Source organism: Cydia splendana, chromosome 4 (genome assembly GCF_910591565.1).
Source record: "Cydia splendana chromosome 4, ilCydSple1.2, whole genome shotgun sequence".
In the NCBI taxonomy this organism is placed as follows: domain Eukaryota; kingdom Metazoa; phylum Arthropoda; class Insecta; order Lepidoptera; family Tortricidae; genus Cydia; species Cydia splendana.
Window position 1 is genome coordinate 13,076,346 of NC_085963.1, and position 12,360 is coordinate 13,088,705.

General features: G+C 37.7%; 1 protein-coding gene across 4 annotated transcripts; it reads right to left on the reverse strand.

The window, feature by feature from the left end:
• Positions 1 to 831: 831 nt before the first annotated feature.
• LOC134789894 (casein kinase II subunit alpha) lies at positions 832 to 12,299 on the reverse strand. 4 transcript variants are annotated; one of them, XM_063760569.1, is made up of 7 exons: positions 12,158 to 12,299; positions 4,110 to 4,393; positions 3,769 to 3,956; positions 3,487 to 3,679; positions 2,976 to 3,205; positions 2,596 to 2,744; positions 832 to 1,839 (listed from the first exon to the last, which is right to left on the reverse strand). In XM_063760569.1, the coding sequence occupies exons 1-7, from the start codon at positions 12,204 to 12,206 to the stop codon at positions 1,748 to 1,750; spliced, it is 1,185 nt and encodes a 394-aa protein (XP_063616639.1). In that variant the 5' UTR covers positions 12,207 to 12,299; the 3' UTR covers positions 832 to 1,747. The 4 variants fall into 4 exon arrangements, with proteins under 4 accessions (XP_063616639.1, XP_063616642.1, XP_063616641.1 ...); XM_063760572.1 differs by lacking the exon at positions 12,158 to 12,299 and adding an exon at positions 4,902 to 4,937; XM_063760571.1 differs by lacking the exon at positions 12,158 to 12,299 and adding an exon at positions 4,741 to 4,895.
• Between the last annotated feature and the right edge of the window lie 61 nt (positions 12,300 to 12,360).

Below are 12,360 nucleotides of genomic sequence, written 5' to 3' on the forward strand. Positions count from 1 at the left end.
GGGTTACAGGTTATTTGTATAAAGATACAAGCAAATCTCGTCCTTATGGTAAGCGACAAAGTTGAGACCTTTGACTAGACTTCGAAACATATTTATATATTTAGAAGGAGTTTATTAGTTAAAAGAAGAATTGTAGTGCCCTTACAGGGTTCATACCTGTCCAATATTCAAAATAAATGTAGGTACAGTCGCAATCAGATATATCGGAGCGACCTAGGTGTTCACAATATCTGGACAAGCACTCTAAACGCCTTGATAATAGAGGCGTGTTTAGATGTTTGTGAGCACCTTGGCCGCTCCGATATATCTGATGGTGACTGTACCACCTAATGTACTTACCTGTGAAAGCAATAAATGACTGATTACTGATGACGTCTGTACAGTTAGAGATAACTGCCCCCCCCCCCCCCCCAAAGTTTCTATGCATCGAGCGTCAGTTATCTCTGTACATCCGTGATTTGACTAACGACTAACCTGCAGCCACGATTTTCTTCATACTATACATCATAAATACTGTAATGAGAAAGAAACCGGGTCGTTCAATGTCGTTCAATGTTTTAGGTACCCAATAATAGTTTACAAAAATGTTAACAACCTAAAAATTCCTACAAAATATTGTTTTTTTTATATTTCTTGTAACTTGTATAGTTTTGGTTATTATTACTCAGAGGCCCTGTTAAAAAACATTCTTTATAGTTTATAGCTAGCCTAAACAAGTTCAACAGGACAGGGAACCGCTTCGTCAGTAATTCAAACATAGCTGCATTAATATATACTATGGCAACCAACCTGAAAATATAGTGGCAATTTGGTTTACAAGTCGAAAAAATGTTCAGGCAAAAAAGTTAGTATTGTTTATTAAGAAAATTTTGATGCAACAACTTGCAGTTATAATAATAAAAAAATAAATAATAATGAGGCTCACCTTTAAATTGAAGATAGACTTTATTCTATATGTATATAAGGACAGCTAACGTAACTTACTAAGAACATAGGTACTAATAAAAACAAGATTTAATCCGACATTGTCTATTAATTATAAGTTACTGGTCTTTGTTACCAAAATGTAATAAAAAAGAAAACAATTGATATTTTTAAAATTTTGTATTTATATTACACATATCTACATTTTACTTCTATTACATAAATACAAAATTTTAAATGTGATCAACGAAAAGCTGCTAACCAGTTAAACCAGTACTTGCAAAACGGTACGCAGTAGGTGTTATTTATTATATCATACAAGTAATTACAGTATCAATACCATAGGTTAATAAATGCAAATTTCAAGTGCAATAAAACTCTGAAGTACATTTTATCTTGTTCAATAACATTCAATTTTGGATTAAAAAAACGAATTCTTCATAACTTTAAAAAAATTTAAAACCCACCACTTGATACCTCAAAGTAACAGTTAAAATAAATATGCAGCTTTAGTTCATGTTCACTTTCATAGACTTGTTTTAGTAGTTTTACCACAGAGATGAAACACTTTAAAATAAACAATAAACCAGATTTACTAATATTAAACACTAAATTATATTGTCTTTCCAAACTATTTCCATTTATCAAACAATGGAATTACTTGTTGGTTCTCAAAGATGGTTACTTTCACAGATGTGTCACTCTGGGTAGTCCACTCCTTTGTCAGCGGCTCTCGTTTGGTGTTTAGTGTCTCTTCTGGAATCTTGTACAAGTATATATTCAATACATAGCATATAAAGTGTTACTATTTATTTGTAACAGTTTATGCTGCAGTATTTATTGGTCCTTGTAATGCATTGGGAGTCGGAGAGTTAGATTCAACTTTCAGCCGGCCCTGCTCCTTTACAATTGGATCTGTAATTAAAAAATAATCATGTACCTTAGCTCTTCTAAATCATATTATTATTAGCTACTGTTATCTGAATAAGGGAGCTATAACATTTTAAGTTCTTCTCTTTACTAAGACAACTATTTAAAATGTAGTTTCAGTCTTCTTCCTCGCGTTATCCCGGCATTTTGCCACGGCTCATGAGAGCCTGGGGTCCGCTTGACAACTAGTCCCATGATTTGACGTAGGCACTAGTTTTTACGAAAGCGACTGCCATCTGACCTTCCAACCCAGAGGGGAAACTAGGCCTTATTGGGATTAGTCCGGTTTGCTCACGATGTTTTCCTTCACCGAAAAGCGACTGGCAAATATCAAATAATATTTCGTACATAAGTTTCGAAAAACTCATTGGTACGAGCCGGGGTTTGAACCCTCAACCTCCGGATTGAAAGTCGCACGCTCTTACCGCTAGGCCACCAGCGCTCCAAAATGTAGTTTCAGTATTAATAGAAAATAAAAAAATACACTACTGATTATTAAATTATAAAGGCATATTGTAACTATTTTCACTTTCCCAATGGAGACAAATAAGTTCCATCTCATCCTCCCTTCTCATGAATCAGTAAGATAATAAAAGCACATCAGTAAGGTGTAATAGTGTCAAGAATTGAAATTACTATTCAGTTTTAGTCCATCATGTATACTTACAATACTTATTTAGGCAAGTATAATGGCATAATGATGAAAACATAAATAGCTTATAATTTTTATGACATACTTACAGAAGTATGGGTGATCCATTGCCTCTCGTGCAGTGTAGCGTTCATAATGATCATAACGCAGAAGACGATCAAGGAAGTCTAAAGCTTCAGGAGAAACCAGATGCTGGTTTTCAGAGTGGACAAATCGTTCCCACCGCTTACGGGAATGCCTATAAATACAAAAAAAAAATGTTTCACTATTGTTTTGCCATTTGGCATACAAATCCTGAAATCAAGAAGAGATGGAGCCTGCATCAATTGTAATATGATGTCAAACGAAAATAATATGTTAAATGTCAAACAATAACAATACAAACATATGATTATCAGTTGCAGAGTCCATAATTTTAATTAAATTTTATATGCAAACAAAACTACATTGAAATTTAAAATATACATACCTGCCAAGTATATCATTAAACCGTGGATCCAGTTCTATATGATATTTGTCCAAATATTCAAATAGCTCTTCTGTGCCCAGCACTTTGGCAATCCGAACAAGCTGATCGTAGTTATCATGACCATGAAAGAATGGTTCCTTGCGGAAGATCATGGATGCCAACATGCAGCCCAGTGACCACATATCCAATGAGTAGTCATACATTTGATAATCCACCAAGAGCTCAGGACCCTGAAATAGTGGTCGTACAAAAATTTACATGACAGAAACAAGATATATAATATAATATAGGTTTCTTTCAAGCTTTCACTTAGGTACTGTTGACACTTTCCATCAGATGTGATTTACCAGAGTAAGCAAATAATAGCATATTAATTATAGTATTAATGGTTATAATAAACATATAACTCTCCAATATCTGAGAAATTTATAGCTCTCCAGTAAAGTAATTGAAAATGGTGTGAAAATATTGGTTTAAAAACAGTTTGTTGATCCAAGCACAAATGACTCACCTTGAAGTATCTAGACGCGACACGAACATTGTACTCTTGCCCCGGGTGGTAGAACTCAGCTAAACCCCAGTCAATAAGACGCAACTTTCTGTTGTCATGGTCAATCATCACATTGTGAGGTTTAACATCTCTGTGCATGATGCCCATACTGTGGCAGTAATCTAATGCCTTCAGAAGTTCGTACAAATAATATCTGTAAGTGAAAACATACAAGTAAGTGCACTGTTCACATATATTTTAATGCAAAACGGTATTATTTTATAATTTAAGACAATTTCATACCTTATATCATAATCTGACAATGTTTGATACAACTGTTTAAAATCAGTGTTGTTCACATGTTCAAAAATAAGTGCCGGAGTTCGAGACACAGGATCTTTGACAACCGCTTGTAAAGTTATAATATTTGTGCCTCCTCTTAAATTTTCTAATATTTTAATTTCCCTTTTTATCTTCTTCTTTTTTACAGGCTAAAAATGAAAACTTAAATTAGAAATAGTAATTGATTAACCCAATACTGGTGATTAATAAGGTGACCTACAAACATTTTTTTAGATGTTTATTTTAAACAATTAATAAAGATAAAGATGCAACCATGCAAAATAAAACATAATAAAACATACCTTCAATATTTTTACTACACACTTCTCGTCATTTGTGATATTTATTGCCTCGAATACTTCACTGTACTTTCCGCGGCCGAGTTTGCGAACCAGCTGGTAGTCGTCCTGATTGCCCCAATCAACTACGTAGCTCTCATAGTCCCAGTACTCTCTCGGCTTCTGTGAGTTGACATCGGCGTATACCCGCGCTCTACTAGGTACTGCCATCGTACTATACCTCTGCCAACCTAAGGTTTTGTCGACGATAGTCTTTCCGGAAATTGCATATGTCTTGAGTAATGATACTGCAAACAGAAATATTTACCACGTCACTCCAACATATTAACACAATATCACTTTAACGTTCAAGTTGAAACGCTGATTCGATTTGTCACTTAGATTATGAGCCACGGAGTATTGTGATGTATAACCTAAAAACGACATCCAGCTCGATACGATTATGAGCTGGAACCACTAATATGTCGCAGTAACAATTTGTTTTCACAATCTACAATTAACGTCCATTTCACAGATATAAACTAATTGTTAAATTAGGTTAGTCATGGAATATTTGAAAGTGTCTGTGGAGAGAAAAAACGCACGCCATTACTCGTCAAATGTTCGAATGGTTCAGTAAAGTACATGTTCATACCTAAAACATTACTGTAGCCCTATCTTAAACGACAACAAGTAACAGAAGACATGAAATCTTTTAAAACTAACAATTAACGTATAGTCAAAGCTACAAAATACACTTTTATCACAATTGAACCGGCTCAAATCTAGTAAAATTCAAGATGGACGCCCATCTACCTATGCTATAACCTCCCGCCACTCAGCACCATTTTGTGACTGACTCGTTAAGATTAGATTGGAATCGATTCAAACGGCCAGAATCGGAACGCGCAACATCGATTTGTGAAGTAAAACGACAATTTTTTGTCATTATAATATAATCTAAATAATAAATAAGTTAAGACCAATTTTTATTGCATATTATTCACAGATTTACAAAAATCCATTTAACAATCCATAATTCTTTTTAGCGAGAAGTTAACAAAATCTATCGATGAATAGAGTCTGGCTACTGAAATATTACACAAATGTTTGGCGGGAAATTAAAAAAATCTTGGGCTGGTCACACTTTGTCTAGTAGGAATTATAGTTTTGATACTAGAAAATAGTTTTGATTTTCTGTGCACAAGGTAGGTACCTAAGGATATAAGTTAAATATACATTGACGTGCACTCAAAGTCAGCTCACATAATTTCTACCACTATGTAAAGTACAGTCAACGATAAACACATATGTTAACACTTTCTCACCATATACTATTGTAACAAGGCGAAAAATTAAATGTAGAGTAAATAAAACCTAGCTCGATAATACCGTAATATTAATTCATCGCCAAAAAAAATACATAAGTACTATGCTAAAAGCTAAGTATCAAAATATTTATAGAGCACCAACCTCCTAATTTGTTTACATTTGTTTAGAAGTTGTAAACATTGCAGTTTTTTGTTATATAACGCTACACGTCGACTTCGCACATTGTCGTAATTATTTACAAGCTTAAATAATAGTATGCGAACCTCACTCAGTATAGACATTATTAATATTATTTAAAATAAACCCCTTATAAACCGCAAACAATTTGAATGAATGACATAAATTGACAACTGACTTTTAGCTTTTTTTTTAAATCATAGACAATTGGTGATACAACAACGAAATATCTGTCAACAATTTTTGGCTAGCCAGACTCTAACATGTGTACAAACTAGGTTATTGCACTAGTTTTTGTCCACTTGACGAAATTTGAATATAAACTACATAAAAAATATATTTCGCAAGTAGCAAATTAAAGATAAAAGAGTAATTAATTAATTGGATAAACGAGTATTTAATTAGAAACCTACAATATTGTAAGATATAGTTGGTCAAACCAATTTGTCAGTCAGTAAGAACCAGGAAAACTATACTCATCCTTTTCTTTTGGGTGCTATTATAGTACTCGTGTATAGTCTGAGAAAAAAGAGAAGAAATTAAAAAGTGGCAGCACTGTAGTGTCGTCCCGTTCTCTTATATAGGTAAATTGATTTGAAAGGGACGACACTACAGTATTGCCACTTTTTACTTTTTACTCTTTTTGTCAGACTGTAAGACAAATATAATATGATTCTCTCTGACTATGATTGAAATGAGACAGTCCTTTAACAAATTATAAATAGGATATTACAAATTATGTTAATACACTTATTGTTACATTTTTCTCCAACTATTGCATAACTTTGGCCAAACGAATCAAAACATATCAAAGTATCGATTGCTGCTAGATGATTATCGATGCTTTATACCAGCGGTCGGCAACCAGCGGCCCGCCAACCTCTCGTTTGCGGCCCGCGAGCCTCCCTGGCTATTTTGTATGTAATACTGACGAACGACAATGTCTGCTAAAGTCACAAATATTACCAAAGTGCGGCCCGCGTCATCTTCGTTAACTACTATGTGGCCCTTGGCTGCTAAAAGGTTGCCGACCACTGCTTTATACGAATACGACCCCGTTCAAAATCCGCATAATTTGTTGAACGCTAGCGACAAATACGTTTAAAAGTAATATTGTAGCCAGGTAGTCTCTATATATAAATACTACTCTTTGCCAAGTAGCCACGAAGCTACACCGTGTATCAGACAGTACCTGTCAACTCTATCAAGTAGGAGGTTTTGATTTGCTAATCAAAATTGAACCATATAGGCGGGTCCAGATACTCCAGATAGACCGAGCCGCTTCCGCGCGAAGCCTCTCGGGCGAGGCACGTCTCCTCTCCACCGACCGAGCTGCGTCGCGCGGCAAAACGCGATATAGGAATAGGAAACGAGAAAAGCAGTCCGAAAGAGTAGAGCATCAAATCCAAGGACTGTCTCGCTTACTCATGGTACTATACTCTGACAAACCCACTTTGTCAGTAGAAAATGGCGCGAAATTCAATTTTCTATGGGAGGTCAACTCTTCGCACCTACGTTTTTAGGGTTCCGTACCCAAAGGGTAAAACGGGACCCTATTACTAAGACTCCGCTGTCCGTCCGTCCGTCTGTCACCAGGCTGTATCTCATGATCTGTGATAGCTAGACAGCTGAAATTTTCACAGATGATGTATTTCTGTTGCCGATATAACAACAAATACTAAAAACAGAATAAAATAAAGATTTAAGTGGGGCTCCCACACAACAAACGTGATTTTTGACCGAAGTTAAGCAACGTCGGGCGGGGTCAGTACTTGGATGGGTGACCGTTTTTATAGATAACGGTACGGAACCCTTCGTGTGCGAGTCCGACTCGCACTTGCCCGGTTTTTTTTTAATTGGCCGCCTTTTTCTACTGACGGAAATGGCTTGCCAAACTATATATTTATCTTACTTACCTAGCATTGGAATATACCTACCTACTTCATTGATTAATTTAATCACGTAAAAGATGCTATTCTGTACTTTGACTTGTCTGTCCGCTAATTACTGCGGTTGGTTCTTTCTCCTTCCTTAACCCCTGTTTTGGTCTCTTATGACCACCTATCTTGAACAGTGATATGGTTCTATTTTGATTGGCTAAAAATTGTCCGTGTACAGTCGCCATCAGATATATCGGAGCGGCCGAGGTGCTCAATAATATCTGAACACAACGCCTTGACAATAGAGGCGTGTTCAGATATTTGTGAGCGCCCTAGCCGCTCTGTTCACAATATCTGAGGGGCTACCGCGAAAACCGAAATTCGCAAATTGCGGGGATCTTTCTCTTTTACTCCAATGAAGGCGTAATAAGAGTGACAGAGAAAAATGCCCGCAATTTGCGAACTTCGATTTTCGCGGTTATAGCCCTGACACGCCCTCTAACGCCCTGACAATAAAGGCGTGTTCAGATATTTGTGAGCGCCTTAGCCGCTCCGATATATCTGATGGCGACTGTACTAGGTATGAGGGTATTACCTACGCTTTAGATGTAATTTTGGTCTTGTCTTCTGGGACATAAAACAGAATAGGTTCTGTTTACTCTAACTGCAATCACTTGATGAGTTGATGACTGACCAGTGGAATGGAAATTGAAACGCCCACTACATTTCTGACAACTCGTTCTAACGTCCTCTTCCACCATCGCCCCACAAATACAACAGTATGATTCACATAACTTGTCCCAACTCCCGAGCAGTGCACCCAAATGCGGATAAAGGTAGACGTCCACAGGGCCACATCGCATGCATCGGACGCATCGCACGCAATGGATCAGTGGACGCACTCGTGTGACTTTCTATATATACAAATAATACCAAAAACACGCTGAATCATGGGCGGAAGCCAAAAATACGACCAAGTCGACATCTTGAATCCAACGCACGGAAGACCACCAAATCGAACCACGAAATCCTCCTTCAATCCTTGTTTGTCCAGAAATGGGACTGGGGTGGGATGGGAAATGGGAATAATTAAGTGTAACGATTCGCTCGTCAGACTGTTAAGTGCTATGTTCCTGATGATGACTAGGATTAAAGTCTGTTCGGAAAGAGAAGAGTCGTGATGGAATGTATTGGGCCCTGATTGGGCCCCATACATTCCACGACTCTTCTCTTTCCGCATAGACTCTACCAGAGCGTCTTGGGATTCACTATTAGGAACATCCCTTTGTCCGCGCAGGAAATTCATATAAATAGGTACAATTAAAGACAACGCGCAAGTGACACCACGGAGTTGCAGGAATCCATAGTTTAGCTGCCCTGTCTGCCACGGTTGTAGTATAAAAAAAAACAGTCATCAGCAGAAGTATTAGCTAATAACAGGCTCGCAGGTAGTCTAAATGTTCTGCTGCATCTGCACACTTTCTTGCCTCTTAACAATTAAGTTGTGCTCAGTTCATTTTGAAAATGTTACCCGCTCAGCAACTTTTGATGCTATAATTAGGTATGTCGTTCATCAGTACTAGCATGGAATAGCATTTAGTTGCCAACCACAATCGAAAAGAGATGATCTAAATATTGCTCGTGGAACTATACTATAATACGCTTAAATGAGGTTCTGTAACAGTCCGCTAGTGTCATGGCCGCGCCTAAGGTCATGCTCCCTAACCGTCCTTTAGTATATAATTTTCCGGTAGTTAAGTAGGTAGGTATTCAACATAATAACTATGCCCGCAGCTGCACTCTTTGGTTTAAATATTATCATAATTTTCAAAGTAGGCAGTTAAGTATAATCATTTTAAGAAGTAGGACAAAATATAGAAGATACTTTGTCTTCCTAACTCAAGATCCACTACACTCGGGAGCAAAAAAATCGACTCAAGTCACATTTTTTGGTTTTTGTCATGTTTTTCGAAAACGGCCAATATTTTAGTAAAAGTGAGATTGCAATATTATTGTTTATTTATTAAGCTATCAAAAATATTAATAACCCATAAATCAGTTAGGTAATTTTCAGGTAATTGTTATTTTTGTAGAAAATGAGATTTTACCTGCTTTGATTATGCACGAGTTGAGCCCCTTTGAGAGCCATAAAAACCGATTTAACCAGTTATTTCTTATCAGTCGCTTATCAGAAGTTGACCTGTGCATATTTCACGCAATTATTCTCTGGAATCACCTGGATAAAATGGACACCACAGAAACTGAAGCCAGTCAAGTCATCGTGTTGCTGAATCAAGGCCTTAAGCAGCGTGAAGTTGCTGAACAGCTGAATTTAAGTCAGTCTGCTGTCTCCAGAGTCTACCAAAAGTTCACATGGACTGGAAGGCTTGCTCAGAAACCTGGATCTGGCCGTCCCAGGTGCACATCGAAGAGTGAGGACCACTTCATTGTTGCGGCCAGTCTGCGTGATCGACACCGTACCGGCGTTGACATCCAGCAGCAGCTGATGCAGGACCGAGAGCAACCAGTGAGCTCTTGGACAGTTCGGCGAAGACTTCAGGAAGCCAACCTTACCCCAAAAAGGCCTGTCACAGGGCCCAAACTGACCGCGAGGCACTCGGTTCTCCCCTCCATTGATATCCCCGCCCAAATTATGGCGGAACCTCCACCGTAGGCGACTGTCTCGGAGATGCAGTATGGCGCAAACCGTTCTCCAGGTCTTCGGTATACCCGTCCTCTTCTGTTACTGCCATGGAAATACACCCTGCACTCATCACTGAAGAGTACACGGCTCCATTGCCCGTACGTTCAATTTTCATAAATCGAAACGAAATCCACGCGAGCGTCCCGGTGCCTCCCTGTCAGTTTCGGCGCTGTAGCATGCCTTTTTGGGGTAAGGTTGGCTTCCTTAAGTCTCCGTTGAACTGTCCAAGAGCTTACTGGTTCCTCTCGGTCCTGCATCAGCTGCTGCTGGATGTCAACGCCGGTACGGTGTCGATCACGCAGACCGGCCGCAACAATGAAGTGGTCCTCTCTCCTCGATGTGCACCTGGGAAGGCCAGATCCAGGTTTCTGAGCAAGCCTTCCAGTCCATGTGAACTTTTAGTAGACTCTGGAGACAGCAGACTGACTTAAATTCAGCTGTTCAGCAACTTCACGCTGCTTAAGGCCTTGATTCAGCAAGACGATGACTTGGCTGGCTTCAGTTTCTGTGGTGTCCATTTTATCCAGGTGATTCCAGTGAATAATTGCGTGAAATATGCACAGGTCAACTTCTGATAAGCTACTGATAAGAAATAATCGGTTAAATCGGTTTTTATGGCTCCAAAGGGGCTCAACTCGTGCGTAATCAATGCAGGTAAAATCTCATTTTCTACAAAAATAACAATTACCTGAAAATTACCTAACCGATTTTATGGGTTATTAATGTTTTCATAGCTTAATAAATAAACAATAATATTACAATCTCACTTTTACCAAAATATTGACCGTTTTCGAAAAACACGACTAAAACTAAAAAATGCGACTTGAGTCGATTTTTTTGCTCCCGAGTGTATCTGGAGACTAGGCTTGGTCTATAATGTAAAGCTTTGAGCCTCGCTCAGCGCACTCTATGCACCGCCGCCGCGCTCGTTAGAGTACTGACTGAGAAGTAGGTATAACGTACTCGTAGCCCTCGTAGGTAGCCGCGGTCAGTGCTACTTATTAGTTGTTGCACTTGTTGCGAGTTTTGTGAGACCTGAATAATATTATTCAGTGAATATACTAGAAGAGGTATACCACGAACCACCGGAAGGGAGGAGCCAGCAGAGGTCCCCACACACAATCACCTAAATTCATATTTTTTCTCATCATCCATTTATGAATTAGGTTAGTGTTAGGTGAGAACCGTTCGATCGTATCGGTTTTGGCCAATTAGGGAACAAAGTGCGCGCACAGTTAAAGGGTCTCTAACATAGACTTAATTGTCCTTTCCTTGGCAAATGGCGTATCGAAATGGCTTACGCCATACCTGTAATTTACTATCCCTTACCAAAAAATTAACTTAAGAGGGAAGGTATAGCACGTTAGGAACGCAAAGCTATTCTTCCCTTTTAAGAAATAAAGCTAAATCAAGTTTTTTGACTCAATTTAATATTCGAAACTCATTATAAATATAGGTAGCAAGTTACGAAACGCACTATTAATTTTTATAGATTCTAAGTCTAACAGCAGCACTATTAACTGACCATCATATTGTGGACCTTACGTCTAAGGAATAAGGGTTACGAATTTAAAAGTGTGAAATAAGATGGTATGAATTCACCTGTGATATATACCTTTCATTTCATCAAAAATCTATTAATTTATAGCTGGTAGAGAAAAACAATGTTTAATAAAAAACGAACTTTAGGTAGGTACATACCTACATTAAAACTAATTTTTATACGTTAAAATTTGTCTGCACTGTTTCGAATTGCTGCTACCTATTACTTTTAAAATATATATACATATATTGTTATTTAAAGGCAGACTCTATATCTAAAAATCACTTTAGGTCATAATATTTTATTCACATTTTACTCGTGTGCAACATAAAATATATTTGTGTTGCTATATTTATTTCAGTGATGACTTCATCATAGGTGTTTCATAAAATTCAACAAAATACAGGTAGGTACATGATATATATTAGATACTCACCCAGCACAACAGCGCGCCAAATATTAAATATCGTCATATAAAGCCCCATATTCACTTAAGAATCAACACCGATCACAAAGTTAAGTTAGTAATACATACGAATACGACGGAATAAACGAACCTGAACAAAAATAAATCAGGTACTATTAACATACGCTCGTTTTCCTCTCGCATAAAGTTTACCTACGACATTTTGCAAGCGA